The following is a 20,706-nucleotide window of genomic DNA, read 5'->3' as shown; positions in this document are numbered from 1 at the left end:
TGCATTGGTTGTATTGCTATAAGGTATTGAAACTATGTTTTAGTGTTGAGAGAGTGTTATATTGAATGAACTGAAATATAGAAGTGGGTGCTTGTAGACTGCGTGTATAGCTGGCCCGGTGGTTGCACAAATACATATAAATGTATTAGGTCATTGGCGTGTGTATAGCTGGCCCGGTGGCTGCACTGATACACGGAGATGTATTACGCCAATTGAAGTGTTAATGCTGAATTTGTAACTAACTTAGAACCGTTAATTGTTATTGCATGTTTATGGATTTTGGTGGTATGCGCAAACTACCTTTTCGATATTAAAAGCATTTTAATAAAGCGAAGGAGCACTGCTCTGATTCGTAAAACTTCAAATGAGTCTTGAGTGTTTGTCTTGATTATAGGGGTTATATGGACATACATACAGCTCGTCCAGTGCTCGAACATAAACCACTAGGAGTTTATAACATCTCAGTTATAAGACAGCGTGTGCAGAGTGAATAAAAAGAGTACGTAAAAATCTGTGAACGCAGCAGACGTGACACAAGGTATATCAATTTTGATCTTTTGGGAAACCAAACTCGATGAGATTCTGGATGAGTCTGAATCAGACACCACACTAATTCAAGTTGTGAAAAAAAAGTAATATTGCTAGGCATCGAACTTAAGGAAGCACAGCTTCTCAAGATAGAAAAAAAAGGAAAAAAATACACAGAAGTCCACTGCCTGGGCATCGGGTGTCCTTTTTATGCCACAGCATTTCAAAATGCAAACAAGGTAAAAAAATGTCTGCGCGACTGTCCTGCTGCACTTCCAAAGACAACCACAAGGACACCGATGAATCAAACACCGTGTTGCTTGAAATCGCTTGTTGCAGCTCCACCTACTGTTCAGAATGAACATCTAAAAGTTTTAAGGGACTATTTTTTAGGTCAGAGGCAGAAGGATATTTAATAAAAAATACTTAAAAAAAAATTCAAACATGTTTTTAAGTTTTTTTCTTTTGGTTAGTTGAGCCATTTTATAAGCACAATAAAGCACTCAGGGCGTGGGATACACCTTAATATCCACACGCTTCTGGTGGTTAAAGCCATTTATAACACACCCGGGGAGTGTGGATATTAGAACACATCCAACACCCGCCGTGCCTTATTGTGTACATATTCCTGTACCATGTGACCCGGTGTTTGTTTGTCTGCTCTGTTCCCATTGGTTGTTATCTGTGCATCCTCATTAGTTGTTGTTTGCCTGTCTGCCCATTGGTCCCGGTGTGCAGCCGGGACGTGTCCGAAGCCTGGTAATCTATTTGCACAAGGGGGCGGGCTAAGCCTATATTTTGTATGAAAGACTTTTAAAAGTGGAAAAAAAGACAACTGAATTAAACAAAAAAAAAAGCCATTCACATGCCTGTCAAGCATCACAGAATTACCAGTCAAGTAACAAATCAGTCAGTTTCAAGACAGAAACTGTTTTTTATTTACACTTTAAATAAAGAACAGCACATTGCTTGCTCATAGGCCTGGCTAGCTGCCCCCTCTCCTAGTTGAACAGCTTGCTCATAGCCCTGGCTAGTTGGCCCCTCTGCTCCCTCTCTCGCCGCTCCAGGTCTCTCAGTGCCTGCAGGGCCGGTTTGGAGGCTGGTTCCAGCTCCAGGACCCCTCGCAGGTCAGCCCTGGCCTGCTCGAACTCCCCGAGCATGGTGAGGGCCAGCCCCCTGCGGTACAGGGCCTTGGCGCAGCGCGGCTGGATGCCTAGGGCACGTGTGGCGCTCAGCAGGGCGTTGCGTGGCTGGCCCAGGCGGAGCTGGCAGGCCGCCAGGTTGGCGTGGAGCTCAGAGCGGGCTCGCTGGAACTCCGGGTCCTGCTCGGCCGGCACGACCATCTGGAGGGTGACAGCGAGGCGCATGGCCAGGGAGTAGCTGTGCGCCGCACCCCACACGTCTCCCGCTCTGAACCTCGCACCCCCCCTCTGCTTGTGTTTCACGATGGAACCCAACTTCTCATCGAAGCTCAGCTCCCAGGAGTCCCTCCCCGGGGTGAAGCTGTGCAGCTGCAGGGTGAGGCGCAGCTCCTGGGTCTGCAGGCAGGAGGAGCTCTCCAGCCCGCTGATTTCTGCTTCATCGGACTTGACAAGAGGAGTCAGAGTTGAAATCACCACCTAAAAAATACAATATACAGGGATGGCCATAAGAATCCTGTTGCATAGCAATTTAATCCATTCCTGGTTCTACAATAAAACACACCTGAGCTTGTATACACTGTGGCTGACCAGATTCGTACTAAAACCTAGACTGGGTGAAACTGTTATACTAGAGTCGTATTCCCATCCTTGAAATATACAGTGCCTATAGAAAGTCTATCTTGTTCGGTCATCCAGTTTGGAGGGACGGCCTGATCTAGGCAGGGTCTTGGTGGTGCCATACACCTTCCACTTCTTAATAATCGTCTTGACCGTGCTCCAAGGGATATTCAAGGCCTTTGATATTTTTTTACACCCATCCCCTGATCTGTGCCTTTCAACAACTTTGTCCCGGAGTTCATTTGAAAGCGCCTTGGTGCTCATGGTTGAGTCTTTGCTTTGAAATGCACTACCCAGCAGAGGGAACCTACAGGAACTGCTGTATAGGAACTGCTGTATCCTGAAATCATGTGACTCACTACAATTTAACACAGGTGGAGGCCACTTAACTTGGAGTGTGATTTTGAAGGCGACTGGTTGCACCAGAGCTAATTTAGGTTTGCCATTACAAGGGGGGTGGACACTTACCCAACCAAGATATTTTTATTTTTAATTAACTTTCTACAAATTTCAAGAATATTTTTTTCACTTGGAAGTTGTGGGGTAGGATGTGTAGATAAATGAAAAAAAAAAAAACTATTTTAATGCAATTCCAGACTATAAGGCAACAAAAGGTGAACATTTTGAAAGGGGGTAAAGACTTTCTATAGGCACTGTATATCTCTGATACCTTAGGGGGACTTTCCCATTGACTTCAATACATTTTATAGCTCCTCTTTGTTTTTGCTGTTTAGGCTGCATCCCCCTGACTCACCGCGCAACGCTCCCCTGCCCGCATGCCCTCCAGCACCCCCTCGATGATGTCACACTCCCCCTCCCCCATGGTGATCAGGGTGCAGTGGTTGACAGGATAGGGGATGAGCTGGCTGCAGAGGGGGTCTGTTGCATTGCTCTGGATCAGGATTCGACAGACTGATCCCCCTCTGGGGGTCTCATCCCCACTGCCTCTCTCCAGAAAGCGCCGCCTCACCACACTGCACCGCCCCACCGGCACCAGCTCCCAGGTTGTGAGGTCATCGCTACCAGCACTGCCCTCCATCGATTATGACGTCATCACCCTCGGAACCTGCTAGGGAGATTATTTTAAAAGGCGATTACACTGTTTATTCTTTACTATTTATTTTTTAGAATCATCTTTTTCTTGCATGTAGAAAATGACATACAAGGCGTATGTATATAATATGTATTTCAGAAGTTAGTATTGATTATCATGTGAGTCTTGTGACTAGACCCCCACTCCGACAGGCAGTGTCATTTCCAGTAGAGGTGTGTGGCTTGCACTACGCTAAACACAGTAAGGTGTTTTACCATAGAAACCACTTCCGGAGGGTGTATTACAAAATGGTATTTTTGCTGTGACACTGCCTTTGCACATCAGTGGCGGCAAATCCCCCCCCCCCCCCCCCCCAAAAAAAATATATTAACAACCATTATTAACATGCGTCAAAACAACCAGCACTAGTAGTGTGTCTGTATGAGACAAAATGAGTTCAAATGTATTCAAATTATGTTCAATATAATATTACAAATAGTTACGCGTAAATACATGAATACACACATGGATGCATATCTATGTTTTAATTAATACTCTAATATATATATATATATATATATATACACACACATATATATATATATATATATATATATATATATATATATATACACACACACACATATATAACCATGTTTTATTTGTTTTAGTAAAGGTTATACTAGGCCCATATTTGACTCCTGTGCACCCCGAGACCACTTTCAAACAAAATGTCTCGTTTTCAATCACCCACAATTTATGATTTTTCGGCACTTAACAAATCTGTCTCTGAAGATTTACAACCATCCTCCACCAATGGGTGCACCAACCACGCAAGCAGCACAAATAATCTGACAGCACCTAAATCAAATAAAAGAAAGACAAGCCTACTCCACTGAAACACCTTTATCTTAAAAAAAGTTATATCTACCCAGTTTAAATTCACTGTTCCTGAACTAATCAAAAATCATTATATTTCAGATTCTTTAATATTGACTTCATTTACGTTATTGTTATTCATTAAATTCACTTGCAATTTGATGTCTTTTTTTATTACAGATACTAATATCCACGTATTATAAACAATTAAATAAAAATAGGATGGGTTTCAGTGAGTTACAGGAGAATAATTCCATCCTGGGTTTCTGTGACAGTTTAGAAATGACTCGACCTAGCGCTCTTGTAGTTTATGATGTCACAGAAACCCTTGATGGAATTATTCTCCTGTAACTCACTGAAGCCCATCTATTACCCTCTATATCTATATATCTATCATCCTCTATCTATACAGCTATATATAAATGCACACACTGAGCATCATAAGAAACGTATTACTTATATTTAGATAAAATTCACTAGATGTGACTGAAAAATGACAAACTATTTTAGAGCAGGTCCAGTGACTTTTTACTGTGCGGATTAACAGTTGACATCATGAAGATGCTGCAGAATGATCTCTCCATCTTGGGCGGGTGTCATTGACGGAGGGTGTCTGGTTATACGTCTTGCCAGGTTTGAAATTACTGGCTGTGAGCACCCAAGACGGCAGACAGACGTGGCTTTTTTTTTTGGGGGGGGGGGGGGGGGTTCTGTGATTTTCTTTCTGTGATTTTCTTTATTCAAGCTTGCAATTCAACAGCCTAAATCACTCCAGATCCAGTGTCCAATCAACTGTCTCACTAATTAGGTGATTAAGTGGATATGCTTCAATCATAGTCTCTCAAGAGTGTGGTGGTCAAGGATGAATGATCGAGTGATTAAAAAGAAACCAAAAACAATATCAGTATCCATCACTTATATACCTTATAGTTAAAATAGTGAGAAATTTCTTTTGATGCTCAAGATTTAACATAAATGTCTTTTAACATAAAGGAGGGCTTGTTAACGATACAAGCTACAGCGGCGCGTTAGTAAGCTCTCCCAGAACACTCCTGTACTGAGCCGTTTCTATCACTATCATTAGATTTATTACAGTTTAGTTTTTTTATTTGTTTTATTTAATTACCGTTTGTAGTTTCAGACTCACCGTTCCGCCGTGCATCACAAGAGCAAAGCCACTTCCTGTAGTGCCGTCCACTGCCCGCTTCTATTGTCGGTCTCTCCGCGGCGCCACACTGACACCCTGCGGAGACAGCCGGGATAGCACTCAGAGATTCTCCAGTCTTTACGCCGCTTCCCTGTTCCACTCATCGCATGAATGCCGTGGTTAAAGTGAGGTGTATACCGGTAAGAGACAGCTGACATTATGACAGAATACGCGTTTTCGACAGGACGATATGATTCCTTTGTGATGTACAATCAGCTGTGTGTGTTTTTTTTTTAAATGTCTTTGACGTGTTCTTTGATTATCACAAGGGTATTCTATTATTGTGTGCGTTATAGCTCCTCAGTTATTAACTGTATGACTTGCTAATTCGCTCTACAAGGATCAGCTAATTCAGTACTGTAAGAAATAACGCAATCACTCTGCATGTACTCCTTCACAAAATTACTTTGTTTTATATAAAAAAGTTAAGTATTATGTTTACCATGAATGACGTTGTGTACAGGAATAGCGGTTAAAATGACTATTTTAGTTTGACTTGTTATTTTGTAGCTCAAAAAATTCCGTTTTTGATGCCTGTGGATTTCTAGCTTTACCTAATATATACAGCATTGATATTATGTAACATTTCAACGATGGCCACGCAAAATCAATCCGTCTTTATTTTACATAGCGCCTTTTATAGTGGACCACCATCACAAAGCACTTTACTTTATCACAAAGTACTTTAGATGCAGTAACAATAAAATCCATAATACTTTAAATACAGAGAAATGCGTAATACATCATATACAGTAAAAAAAAAAAAAAAAAAGCATAGTACAATACAGTGAAACATGGACATTACATGATATAGTAACAACAGCACAGCAGCTAATAACAGATATCATCTTAAAGAGCATGGAAAACAAGAGAACAGATGGGTCTTGAGAGTTTATTTAAAGTAGGCGATGGTGGAGCGTCACGTACCAAAGCTGGGAGAGAGTTCCAAAGAGTCGGAGCCATGAAGCTAAGCAAATGTTTTCCAAGTGTGGTGCACTTTTGCTTGCGGGCAGGGACATAGCGGGTCAGCAGGTTGAGGAGGTACTCGGGACCTATGTGATGAAGGGCATTGTAGCTGAGTAGGAGTGTTTTGAAAATAATCCTAAACTTTAGAGGTAGCCAGTGCAGCCTGGCAAGACGGGGGGGTGATGTGATCACGTTTTTTTACATCTGGTAAAGATCCTGGCAGCAGCATTCTGAACTAGCTGCAGTCAGTTTACAGTGCGTGTCGACAGACCACCATATAGAGAGCTGCAGTAACCGAGTCGAGAGGAGACAAATGCATGACAAAGTATCTCCGCTTCCGGGAAGGAAAGGTAGGGACGGACTTCGGAGATGTTTTGGAGAAGGAAGATTTGACCACGGAGGAGATGTGGGCATCATAGGAGAGGTTGCTGTCAAGAAGTACACCAAGGCTTCATACTGTGGGGGAAGGCAGCAGCAGACAGTCTACGAGGTTCAGGGCAGCTATGTTGAGATTCTTAAGTTGAGTTTTAGATCCTACTAGATTTAGATTTGCTAGCGTGCAGCTGAAGAAAATTGGCAGACAGTTTTAAATCGTCAATATGCTGTGACCCAGAAGTAAACGTTAATCTTCACGCGTTGAAATTGCACTAACCTCAACGTCACCGTGTACAATACCTTTTATGATGCTTTTTGAAAACGACTGGAAATTCACAGGCGCTGCAGCCTAACTTTTTTGAGCTAAAACCTAATGCACTACTGTAGGGTGCCTGGGGGAATGTATTTCCGTTGTAAACCGACTTCCGTTTTGTTGTGGGCTTTTTGTATTTTTTATTTTTTTTTTAATATATATATCTTTTGTATTTGTATTTCTGTTTTTCAATTTGTATTTTTGTTTTGCACTTTAGGACCACTGCACACGTGCTTTCACTATGCATTTATGAAATGAAATAGACAACTCTTTTGAAAATGTACACCTATAGTGAATATTTACTATAGTGGCTATAGTAAATATTCACCACCATGGATTTTTTCAGTTTGTTTTGTTACACAACCTACTCAACACTTTGAAGAGGGAAGATAATTTTTATTGTGAAACAACAGTTAGTGAAAAATAAAAAAAATACTGAAATGTCTTGCATATATAAGTGTTCACCCCCTCAGTCAATACTGAACCACCTTTGGCAGCAATTACAGCTGTGAGTCTTTTGGGGTAAGTCTCTACCAGGTTTGCACGTCTGGATCGTGCAATATTCGTCCATTCTTCTTGGCAAAATTGTTCAAGCTCTGTCAAGTTGGATGGGGATCATTGGTGGACAGCAATCTTCAAGTCTTGCCACAGATTCTCAATCGGATTCAAGTCCGGGCTTTGACTGGGCCACTCTAGGAGATTCACTTTCTTGTTTTTAAGCCACTCCAGTGTCACTTTGGTTGTGTTCTTGGGGTCATTGTCCTGCTGAAAGGTGAATCTCTGTCCCAGTCTTATGTCTTTTGCAGACTGAAGCAGGTTTTCCTCAAGGATTTGCTTGTATTCTGCTCCATCCATTTTGCCCTCTACCCTGCCAAGCTTCCCAGGTCCTGCCAATGAAAAGCATCCCCATAGCATGATGCTGCCACCACTATGCTTCACAGTAGGGATGGTGTTACCTGGGTGATGTGCTGTGTTGGGTTTGAGCCAAACATAACGCTTTGCATTTAGGCTAAATAGTTCAATTTTTGTTTCACCAGACCACAGAATCTTTTGCCACATCTTTTCAGAGTCTCCCACATGCCTTTTTGCAAATTCGAAGCAGGATTTTACATGAGCTTTTTTCAGAACTGGCTTCCTTCTCGCCACTCTTCCATACAGATTTGTGGAGTACCTGAGCTATTGTTGACACATGGACAGTTTCTCCCATCTCAGCCATGGAACACTGTAGGTCTTTCAGAGTTGTCATTGGCCTCTTGGTGGCTTCTCTGACCAATGCCCTTCTTACCTGGCTGCTCAGTTTGGGAGGACGGCCTGCTCTAAGCAGATTCTGGGTGGTGCTGTAACCTTTCACTTCTTACGACTTGACTGTGCTCCAAGGGATATTCAATGCCTTGAAATCTTTTTATACCCCTCCCCTGATCTGTGCCTTTCCACAACTTAATCCCTGAGTTGTTTGGAAAGCTCCTTGGTCTTCATGGTAGTAACTTTGCTTTGAATGCACTACCCAACTGTGGGACCTTACAGAGACAGGTGTATTTAATCTGAAATCATGTGAACCACTTTTATTGCACACAGATGGACTCCATTTAACTTACTGTGTGAATTCTGAAGGCAATTGGTTGCACCTGAGCTTATTTAGAAGTGTCACAGCAAAGCGGGTGAATACTTATCTAATGAAGACTTTTCAGATTTTTATTTTTAATTGATTTGTTTTTTACCCCCCCCCCCTCCAATTTTCACACATTGAAAGTGTCGAGTAGGTTGTGTAAATCAAAGAAAAAAAATCCAATTTAGATGCATCAATAAACTGAAAACGTCCAAGGGGGGGAATACTTACTGTAGGCACTGTATATGATTATTAAAAAAAAAAAACAATCAATACATGAATTAAGAAAAAACACGCTGAATACATATACAGTTATTTTAAATGACAAGGGAATCGAATTAGATAAGTCAGTTACACTGTGTCTTGAGACAGGCCCCTCCCTGCAGAGGTACCACAGTGACTCGTTGCCATGGCGACCGTATTCTCAAGATCAGGCCCCTTGACTCTGGTCTTATCAGGTTTCTTTTGTTTACCATCAATGATTTTATATGCGGTGCATTTATAGCTAAAATGTTTTCCCTTTATTGTTAATGGAGACCAGCAAAATGTATACTAGTTAACTATAACTTTTATATCCGTAAATATGTACAAGACAATACCCACCATTGGGGGGTGGGGGGTGGGGGGTGGTAGAGATTTCCCCTGATGCCATCTCACGCTGGCTTAGCCATCATTTCTTCTCAGCCTTTATCCGTTGAGATAGTCAATCACATGTGTTTTCATTGGCTGATTAATCCTATGATGTAATGTTACTTCTACAAATTCAGCTCTCCTTTGACAGTATCACTTTCTACAAAAAAATCTCAATTTCCACAGTTTTCTGGCAACATGCAGACTAGTTTCCCTATGGCTTTAGGTAAACTCTAAATGAAATATCGTTCCTACATATAACATTCAAAACACTTAGGCGCTGTGTTGCATTTATGGATGTACTGAAAATACATAAACTTATTTTTATCATAAGATGAGCAGATAATGACAATAAACACAAATACAATTGTAGAAAAGTATTTCCTACCATCTTGGTTTCGTTGTGGTAAAAAAAGGAAATTAAAGGAAGGGGATAACGGCAATTGAACCGTATTCAAGCGAGTTACAGTACATCGTTTTATTAAACCTGAAAGAAACTTAGTTACAAGAGGTTATCTAAACCTTTCTAAACTACTGGCCTGAAAATGATCAAGTTCTGCACTTTATTTTTTGCTGAGTGTGCAAGGCCTTACTTTGTTTTGTTTCTTGCAGTTCATGGTTATACAATTTTAGATTTATGGGCTGCATTTTACAGTTGATCGTTCTGTTTAAGGCGGTCGATTAAATCGCAGTTTACTTCTGCTGTTAACGCATACATTTTTTTTGGAGATTCATTTTTTTAATGCATGTTCATCGCATTGCTGTGTTATGAGCCTTTCGGCACACCATACTTCAATCCTGGCCGCGGACTCATTGGATTGATTGTCTGAGTGCAGTTATTGTTTAAACAAAAACTTAGTTACTGAACTGCGTAATGGAGCAAAGCACTAAAAATGAATGGGAGGCTGTGACAGAGAAAGAATCTCCCTCCTGACCTGTGAGGGCGCTGTGTAAAGGGACTGGATGGTCTGACAATTCATTCCCAGGGGAAAGGTGGAAGTCGGCCATCTAGAAAGGGGGCGGGGCTACAGTACACCAAGTCATCACCCCAGAAGGGAAGCGATATGGCAACCATGAATTGGTTAAGCTGGACCCAGAAAGGAGGACTGTGAAGTGAGTGTTTTGTTTGTTTGTAGAGTCTAATTGTACTGTTCTTGTTAGATGGCTAACACGATCCGGAGCTGTCGCCTAAGGCCATCGCTAATCCCGGACAACACTTCACAACTGTGCAAGAACAAATTGTATTACACCAGGAGCACTTTAGCAGTCACTCTGTACTTGTGATTGTGTGTTCTATATTCTTTTGAGAATGTAACCCGTTGGTTTAGATCAGTTCAATACACATTGCTGTGTATTGACTGGAATTATTTTTGGGGTTGCCAGACTGGGATTATAAATAAACGTATTGTTTTAACCTGTGAACTTGGTTGTCTGTCTTCTGGTTTGTAATCACATTGCCACTACACCTGCACACTGTAAACCACTTTGCCACAGAGGTTTATTTATTTTTTTAAATTTACAGTATAATCGTAAATCTCGAAAAACTACTCGCTTCTAAATCTTTTGTAGTCATTTTTGTATAACTTTAGTATAAGTACATGTTAATTTGGATTCATATGTTTTTTTCTGACTTTATGTGAATGAAAAGACACACATTCGCCTGTTTTCTCATTGGAAATAGTGATATTTTGAAACTTACCTGTCCTGATCACAAAAGCAATGTTTGTGGGGAATAATAGCCATTTTCTATACTTTTGAGGCATAAGCAATTAGGAAATAACACTTACTACCCAGGAACAAAAAAAAAATTAAAAATAAATTGTTACACAGCGTAATGTAACAGTGTGCATGGATTTAATTTTTCTGAAAACGTAGAGCATTTGAGCATAGGCAGTAGTAAGTAGGATGGGAACAGACAGAACTCAGTTCAGTCTGCAGTAAGACTAGGATGGGAACAGACAGGACTTGGTTCTGTCTGCAGTAAGACTGAGGCATGAATTATCAAGGATTTAAAATTTTTATGTTGTATTCCATTGATTATTATCCTGTACATCTCTCTTGTTCTAGTTCCCCAGCGTGTGCAAACTGTCCACTCCTTGCAACAGCTCATCCTTTTGTTTTTTTTAATCAAATATTTTATTTGGGGAACAAACAACGACAGAACAATACAGAAATTCCCCACATATTTACATGTTTATCCCCCCCCCCTCCCCGTGGCAACCTGTAAATACTGTAAATACAGTATAATTGTAAATTATCGAAATTATTAAATCTCGAAAAACTACTCACTTCTAAATCATTTGTAGTCATTTTTATATTACTTTAGTATAAATACATGTTAATTTGGATTCATATGTTTTTTTCTGACTTTATGTGAACGTAAAGACACATATTTGCCCATTTTCTCATTGGAAATAGTGATATTTTGAAATATCACTGTCCTGGTAACAAAAGCAAAGTTTGTGGGGAATAATAGCCATTTTCTATAGTTTTGAGGCATAAGCAATTAGGAAATAACACTTACTAACCAGGAACAAAAAAAATTGTTACACAGTGTTATTAGTAGTTTGGTGCTGTGCGAGTACATCCACCATGTCAACTCGGATTACAGATGTTCACATAAATAATATAACTGCACTTTAGGACGGTACATATATGAAGCCAATCATTTTGTGTGTTTCTCAAATTATACATACACCTTAAAACACCATCTTCAATTAAAATAAGTGTGCGTTTTCTATATTAACAGGTTTAGATATCCCACGTAGACTAGATTACAACGTCAAAAACATTATTCTCTACATGAAGAAAAGTGTTTGTACCCACTTTCCCACTCAATTTATTGAAACTGTTCAAAGTCATCGAACAGTTTACCATGAAGATAATATAACTCTTAAAGTGAGCTTATACAAACACTTATTAAACACTTATTTGCTCACCCCACAGTATATGACATGTCCACGAACAACATTTTTTTAAAGGAAATACACATTTGGCAAGCAGTGATTTTAACTATGCATAGACATAAATTATACCGACAAAGTAATGTTTTTAAAATATATGTTAAAAATAAACTAAAATACAGCGAGCAATTTCCTGATGATAAAATGTATTTATAATACTAATGAAACGTAAATATACACGTAAATGTAAACTTTAAAAAAATACTGTTTGCAATACACTTCGATAATAAGATGACAACATATTTAAACAAAAAATACTGTTGCAATGCAAAACTTGTTTTCGTTTTACAAAACAAAAAATAAATAAATACAAATGCGTCGTGTAATTTTCGATGAACATGGAGAACCTTGCCTTTAAGTTCTAAGATTCGCGCATGCGTAGAAAGACTCAAAAAGGCAAATGCTACCTTACTTCCAGTGACACCGGAACATTTTTCCGGAGCGTTCCGGCTCGAGTACACCACTTGTTTGGTACGATGGTGCTCTCCTTTCTTGTAACAGTAAACGGTTCTGTATGTTGCCATTTGTATTGTAGGGGAGGGGGCTAGTGGTAAATTGTGTAAGGTTCAAACTGAAATCTTATTCAGGGATATATTTCCATTCGGTAATAAAAATACTATAAACTAAAAGTCTCAAAACTATAGATTGTTAGTAGCTGCCAGTCTGATTTTCATTCAACAGTTTCCTTGACAGTTTTTGTAGATTTGGTATTCGGTTCGGTATTCGGCCAAATCTTTTGAGATGGATTCAGTATTCGGCCAAATCCCAAAAACTTGGATTCGATGCATCCCTAGCTGGGAGAAGGAGAGGGAGGGGTCAAGGGTGACACTAAGGTCCTTTGTGGATGAGGAAGGAGAGAAGGTGGTGGATTCAAGCTGAATAGAGGGAGAGAGATCAAAAGACAAAAAACAACATAAAGCATTATTAAAATAAAAAGCATTATTCACAGTAACTGTTCAGGTAATTTCCCCAAGCCTGTCTCCATCGCTAGGAATATGCTTTTCAATTAGTGCTGGGACAAATATCTGAATATTTTGCGCATATTTTGTTTTTATTCTTTAATTCAGATACAAAAATAAAGATGTTCGTATTCACTAGAAATGACAAAAATACCTTGCACTTGTTTACCGCCTCACCAGAAATTGTGCGACAGTTTAAAAAATAGCAAATGAAAAAGAGCTTGGTGATAAGTGAGATTACTAGATTTAAAAAAAAAAAAAAAAAACCCAGAAAGGATCAACACAGCAGCTCTTGAGCCTCTATTAAGTTTTAGGACAGCAAAAAGTAAACAACCCAGGTTATGTTGCACACATGCATATAAGAAAAAAAAACAAAGAAAAAAACAAAGAACAATCTGTTTCTCTCCCTTCCTTCTATTTCTGTCTACAAATTATTCTCTTACCAGATATCTTCATCTTGATAAAGAAGCCGACCACTGCAATGGCAAGAGCAATCAGAATCCCAACCACAATCACAATCACAATCGAGATCCCTTCACCAGGAACGACTCCATCTTCACAAGACAAAACGCACAAAGAGGGACAGGGTCAGTCAGTCACACACACTCCCTTTTACAAGTTTATTTTTGCACAATACTTTTTCCATGGTTATACTATGCATTTACCACAGTTTATCATGCTTTGCTATGCTTATTAATATACTTTACCATACCTCGCTATTCTTTACCATGTTTTAACTGTGCTTCATTACACTTTGCTGTTACTATAGGAAACTTTTACAAGGGATGTTACACCAACTGCAATAAATTTACACTGTACTGTCCAAACACGTATTGACTGGGTACATTTACACATTCTGGGATTCCAAGTCTCAAAGAATAACTAGTTTATATTTTTTTGTATACCATTTAAACTGTTGAAAATATTTTACTGGGTGTTTAAGTAATCAGAAATATCTGTGAGGATCTTGCATTTATCTTTTTGTTTCCAGGTTTCATCTTTTGTAGCATCTTGATACAATGTAAATCACTGCAATTGGATGCTGTCTGCAGAAATTAACTACATCAGTAAAATATAAATTGATACAAACGTGTAACAGTTTAAAACCGCACTAAGAAGCCATGTCCTCGGGTGAGTGACTGATAAAAGCACAGAAGCTAAACGGCTGATCAGTGACACTGCATTCTGAACTTCGCTGCCTGACTTACAGTTTTTGATAAAAATGATCAGTTCCATCTATTTAAAATGCATTGAACTCTAAATGCTGTCTCTTACCCCAGTCGGTAAAGAGCGGTTCTGGTAAGCTGCCGTGCAGCACTTCACAGGAGTATCCCTTTCTCTCCTCTGGGTCGATCTCCAAACTCGATCTCAGCTGGAAGGTGTTGTCGTTGTTAGGCAGGGCCCAAGCGGAATTCCTCTCCTCACCAAGCCTCTGCCTGTCCTTGTTCCAGTGAATGTGGATTGTCTTGGGATAGAAGCCCGTAGCCATGCAGGTGAGAGTTAGTTTTTTTTTGTCTTTGACTGGCTTCGCAAAAACTGTTACTGCAGGCCTGTCTGTTCACCACGAAATAAAACCAGAACAATGCACAGGTTAGATTAACAATGCAGGTTAGATTAACAATGCCCAGGTTACATTAACAATGCCCAAATTAGATTAATAATGCACAGATTATATGAACAATGCACAAGTTAGATTAGCAATGCAGTTTAGATTAACAATGCACAAGTTAGATTAACTGTGCCCAGGTTAGATGAACAATGCCCAGGTTAGATGAACAATGCACAGGTTAGACTAACAATGTAGGTTAGATGAACAATGTGCAATTCAGATTAACAATGCACAGGTTAGACTGGAAATGCAGTTTAGATTAACAATGCACAGGTTAGATTGGCACTGCAGTTTAGATTAGCAATGCTTAGGTTACATTAGCAATGCAAGTTACATTAACAATGCCCACATTAGATGAACAATGCACAATTTAGATTAACAATGCACAGGTTAGATTGGAAATGCAGTTTAGATTAACAATGCAGTTTAGATTAGCAATGCAGGTTAGATTAACAATACAGAGGTTTGACTGCAACCACATTGGTGTACTGCCCAGTGTCCTTTGTAATAAGCACAAAATCTAGAGGGCTGGTGTTGCCAAGGGTCAATGTTAATGCACATTTTCCCTTTTCTCTGGAGGTGGGTTCAATAGCGTGCAAATTAACATTGTTGGATTTTCACTTTTATTTCATTCTCTTCAGACTTCTGTTGCACATGAGGCCATGCTGTTATCAAGCAGGTAAGCACCCTCCATGTGTAAGCGCTGGCACCTATTGGGGTAATTATACAGTAAAGATAACTCACTATAGGACTAGCCTTTCCCCTTTCTTCGGGAAGCCTGGGATCGCCTCTGTAGTGTTATGCGTGACTGTGAGGTCTCTTACCAGAGCGATAGATAACCCTTTCTCCGTAGCCCAGGAACTTCTTAAGCCAGGATATGCACTCGTTCTCCAGGTAGCCCTTGGTGTATTGGTTCAGAATTTTCTCGTTGTCCCATTTTTGTTTGGTCGCGACGGCTGGCTGCATGGGGGCCACCCACTGCAGGTCATTCTTGTCAAAGGACAGGAAGTCCTTCCCATCGTAGCTGTACTGGTCGTACCCCTGCACCTCTTTATTGTTGTCCTCATCCAGCGTACAGCCGTGCATCCACTGCAGAACGTGTGGGCCTGAAATCAGAGACAACAGCTTTGTTTCAGCATTAACGCCCAATGCAGCCAATGTGCACTGAATACCATGAATGTCCCTGTCAGGAGTCCTGGCAGGGGAAATTCACAGGAAATACGTACAAGGCTTATGGCATCTTCAGAGTTCGTTCACTGTCTGTGCAAGTTGTCTATCCACAATAGAATATCTTTGCTATACATCACTACAAACCTTGTTTTTGTTTTTGAGATCAGTTTATATTTGTTGCTCACAATGTATATTTCTGTTCAGTTTTTTTGAGGTTGTGAAAGCATTGGTCACACACGTGCACCTAAAACTAAATTGATGGTCACACCAACAACTTTTCTGGTTGTACATGCGACCAAATTGGGCTAAAAAAAAGAAAAAGGATCCTCTGTGTCACTCACTTTGTGTTTCGTTTAACCTTCTCTCCAAAATCCTGACGTTGACTTTGAACCACTGCTCCTTGCTCTTGCGAGACTTCGTTCCTTTATTCCAGTAATCCGGTTCCATGTTTTCCTTCATCCAGGTCTGCTTGGGCTCTTTCACCTGACTGATGCTGTCGTAGTAATCAATCTGCATGTCATCCAGCAGACCCATGGCTATGAATTCAGGAAACCCATCCTGGGGTTTGGACATGGCCGTGTAGATATATCTCAGTGTGTGGGTTTCTGAGAAAAAGAAACATAAGGCAGTGAAATAGGGAGACAGAAGGGTTACGTTTTTACAGGGATGAGGCACAGTGTTTATAATACTAGTCATGTGAAAGTGTTTTGCCTAGTTCATGCATAGTGTTCAGTTCAGTATGTTGCTGACAGATATGAACGCCCTGTATTTAATCAGTACTGTTCTTGGTAAGTCTACCATTCTCTATCGTATCCATGAGACCCAGAAAGCAGAGCGCTCCTCTTGCTGGTTTCTGATCTCTTCCTCTTCTATTACTTTATTGTTTATTAGGGGTGTAACGATTAAAAGTACATCAATGAATCATGATGCTTTCTTTACACAATATATTGTATTGCAATAGAGGTATGCATCGTCACCAAAAGGCTTCTTAATGAAAAAATAAAGTGTGTTTTATAGTTTTACATTCTCTCACTATCTCATATTTTGTCTTTTAACAAATGGTCCATCATTAAATGATCACTAGATCTTATTTTGCATCATACAGTAGCCCATCAGGACTATGTGCGATGCACAGCGTATCATAACCTGCATCTCACGATATGTATTGTATGGTGACATCAGTGTAGTGTTACACCCCTATTTTTCATTTCTCTATCTAGTACAACTGGACATTTTTTAATAAAAAAAGCTAAAGTATGATCTTCAGAAGAGAAAGAAGAGCATACTGAAGAAGCAGTGAGTCATAAACAGAAACCATTGTGAAATTAGTGTGCTGGGAAAATGCAGCTCATTAAGAAAAAAAAATATACAATTGCATATAAATCTGACCAACAGACGAAAAACTTCTTGATCTGAACTGATAACATGGTTAAAACATCATAATTTGCAGTATGTATTCTAGGCAAAAAAGATGAAGTTGAAGTCATCTGAGGGAACTAGAATCTTGAAAGCACTTCCAGAGCACTTCAAACAAAGTATGTTTGTAACCAGTAAGCTACTTTTTTCTTCTTTTTTTGTAGTAATACAAAACGCACAATCAGTGTAAGAGTATACTTTTCTGTATATTCGATTCCAGTACTGTTGGTGACGTCACAGCTGCAACATTAAATGCAGTAATAAAAACAATCTTAACAGTCAGTGACTTCACTGTCACATTAAGTAATTGCACAATAAATAAACCATGATGTGCGTTTTTATGTAACTGATTATAAAAAGTTACAAACTAACATGACAAAAGCACCTTGTTGACCTGATTTAAACATAAGAAAATAAGAAAGGTTACAAACGAGAGGAGGCCATTCGGCCCATCTTGCTCGTTTGGTTGTTAGTAGCTTATTGATCCCAGAATCTCATCAAGCAGCTTCTTGAAGGATCCCAGGGTGTCAGCTTCAACAACATTACTGGGGAATTGATTCCAGACCCTCACGATTCTCTGTGTAAAAAAGTGCCTCCTATTTTCTGTTTTGAATGCCCCTTTATCTAATCTCCACTTGTGACCCCTGGTCCTGGTTTCATTTTTCAGGTCAAAAAAGTCCCTTGGGTTGACATTGTCAATACCTTTTAGAATTTTGAATGCTTGAATTAGGTCACCACGTAGTCTTCTTTGTTCAAGACTGAACAGATTCAATTCTTTAAGCCTGTCTGGATATGACATGCCTTTTAAACCCGGAATAATTCTGGTTGCTCTTCTTTGCACTCTTTCTAGAGCAGCAATATCCTTTTTGTAGCGAGGTGACCAGAACTGAACACACTATTCTAGATGAGGTCTTACTAATGCATTGTACAGTTTTTACATTACTTCCCTTGATTTAAATTCAACACTTTTCACAGTATATATACATGTGAAATGGATTTTGTGATTATTGACTCTTATTTTAAAACCAGTTGCAAATTAAGGATCCCTTAAATACTGTGTTAAAGTTTGTGAAGTTTTCATGAGTATAATTCATGAGTATGCATTTAGTGGCTTTAATATTAGTATAGTTTTGTAATAAAGTGTATTTTCTCATTTCTTGTTACTGTTCATCACTGCAGGATTTCTGCAAAAGTGTGTCCGCCATTCTGCCCACTAGTTTGTGAATGAGCTGATGCATGGCCTGTACACCACTGAGTATCTGTGGATCGGGTATCACAGTGTGGCACGGAGGCAAATGCTAAACCAAGCATTCCCAAAAGAAAGGATTGTTTGCGTTCATGTAAGTAACTTTGTTTGACAATTTCAGTATGTAATGTTGTACAGTGAGATAACAGAATTGAAGTTAGCAATAGGACTAATGTTAGGAGAGCTTATAAACAGTTATGTCAGCAGTTTCTATTTATTTTCTTTGCATTTCATTAACATTCTCCTTTTTAGTCCATAACATTTCTTTTTTTATCATATGCATACATTAATAAAGGTGGTGCAGAGGTATAATATTGAAAGTTAATCAAACTGTCCACCCTGAATAGTGAATTTAAAAAAAAATACAATACAATACAATGCATATATGTTAAATATAATATAGTTCTGTTTTAATATTTTGCCTCATGTCTTCAGGTAACAATTGCGAAAAATGAATGTCAATGTAACTGTGTTATAGTCTGTATTTCTGAACATGCAGAAGACAGAAAAACAAAATCTCTTCTGTAGAATCAGCAGTGCGTTTTTGAAATCCCTACTCAGCAGTACATTGTCTTGTGGAGTATAGAAGTATTTCTGCTTAATGTTGTTCATGTCCTTGAGCCACATAGTGTGTGTGCTTCTTGGTTTCTGTAGTAATTCTGAGGAATAGCGCAAGGTATTGAACAACAACCCTTTATAGAACACAGAATACAATCATTCATTTTAAGAAATAAACAGCCACAGAACCAGTATCTTCTGCAGCAGGACCAGCGTTACAAAGATATTATAAAGCAGTACTGGAAAAGTACTGCAGTACCGCGTGTTATTATGTAGAAATGTTGTTGATATAATTATAATACTTACCGGGGCTAGCCGTCTCAAAATTACACAAAAACGACACAATAATGAACCACATGATGGATATATTATGTCCAGCCGAAAACCGCGTCGAAGTAATTTATTTCATTGCCTTATTTTACCACTTTCCGTTTCTCTGGCCCTCACAACGGGGCTTCACAAAGCCCTGTAAACGTACGGTGACATTTCTGTGAAGTACCACGGAAGCAGCTTGAAGTTGCTATAAAATAGAACTTCCTCTCTCTAGCTGAATGTCAGTACTTTTCCATTCCTTATAAGGGCCGCCTGACATTTAGAATGAAAGAAGATGGATCTTCCCAAACAACTACCGAGAATAATACATTATTATTATATTATACCTAAATCTCTTAAACCTGAGCATGGAAAGCTTAATCATAGCAGTAATAACATCAAAGTGGCCTATCACATTATACAATAACAACACATCATATAACAAATATCATAACTACTTATAATTAACTTATTATCGCTTTGGCCAGCATGTCTTGTTCCTCCTGGCACCATGACAATCTCTGTCTTGTCACGTAGGCTCTTTTACAGTCTACTTCAAAGCATAGCTGCATATGAACATCTCCAGTCCACCTTTGACCCTCTTCACTTAGGAATAACAAGATGTTTAATGAATGAAAGAGGAAGAGAAGCGTCCAGACTATAGAAGTGTATTTCTTAATTTTAAACATTATAGAGAATAAGCTTCAAACTTCTTATTACATTGATATAATCCCTTTTTAAGTCACACAGGTTAAACAAACATATGAACAAACAGCTCAGAGGTTAGTACATAAATTGCATGGGATGCAATTTTCCCACCACGCCATACAAATACGCCATATTGTAAAAAACAACAGAACCATTGGGAATTGTTTATCTCTTTATTTCACCTTAATTTTAGTCAGTGACGTGAAGTGCCACACACTGGTTTCCTATTTCTGTAAAATGACGCTTCTTTGTTTTAATAGTGTTGAACAATAATAATAATAATCACATTCACACACTAACTGAAGATTTTATTAAAACTGAAAATCAATAAAAAAAGTATATTAAACAAATTCTCAGTATTTACAAATAAATATGCATATGTATTAATTTTTTTTAATGATTTACATGTTAAAATAGATCACATATAAACATTCACTGTTTGAATGTCATTTTTGTGTGTGTGTGGCA

The 20,706-nt window shown here is 39.1% G+C and overlaps 2 protein-coding genes across 5 annotated transcripts; both read right to left on the bottom strand.

The window, feature by feature from the left end:
• Positions 1-1,443: 1,443 nt before the first annotated feature.
• fkbpl (FKBP prolyl isomerase like) lies at positions 1,444-5,448 on the bottom strand. 4 transcript variants are annotated; one of them, XM_041226556.1, is made up of 3 exons: positions 5,348-5,448; positions 3,043-3,354; positions 1,444-2,147 (listed from the first exon to the last, which is right to left on the bottom strand). In XM_041226556.1, exons 2-3 carry the CDS (start codon positions 3,325-3,327, stop codon positions 1,530-1,532), a joined length of 903 nt encoding a protein of 300 aa, XP_041082490.1. In that variant the 5' UTR covers positions 3,328-3,354; positions 5,348-5,448; the 3' UTR covers positions 1,444-1,529. The 4 variants fall into 4 exon arrangements, with proteins under 4 accessions (XP_041082490.1, XP_041082492.1, XP_041082491.1 ...); XM_041226558.1 differs by having other exon boundaries at positions 3,043-3,357; positions 5,348-5,444; XM_041226557.1 differs by having other exon boundaries at positions 3,043-3,357; positions 5,327-5,409.
• Positions 5,449-13,013: 7,565 nt separating this feature from the next.
• LOC121299057 (class I histocompatibility antigen, F10 alpha chain-like) lies at positions 13,014-19,731 on the bottom strand. The gene is made up of 6 exons (XM_041226554.1): positions 19,525-19,731; positions 16,340-16,603; positions 15,653-15,934; positions 14,495-14,773; positions 13,663-13,773; positions 13,014-13,135 (listed from the first exon to the last, which is right to left on the bottom strand). Exons 1-6 carry the CDS (start codon positions 19,574-19,576, stop codon positions 13,131-13,133), a joined length of 993 nt encoding a protein of 330 aa, XP_041082488.1. The 5' UTR covers positions 19,577-19,731; the 3' UTR covers positions 13,014-13,130.
• Positions 19,732-20,706: the final 975 nt, after the last annotated feature.

The sequence above is a fragment of the Polyodon spathula genome, chromosome 24, assembly GCF_017654505.1.
Source record: "Polyodon spathula isolate WHYD16114869_AA chromosome 24, ASM1765450v1, whole genome shotgun sequence".
NCBI classification, from domain to species: Eukaryota; Metazoa; Chordata; class Actinopteri; order Acipenseriformes; family Polyodontidae; genus Polyodon; species Polyodon spathula.
Note: the sequence above shows the minus strand (reverse complement) of the source record. Positions and strands in the feature narration are given on the sequence as shown.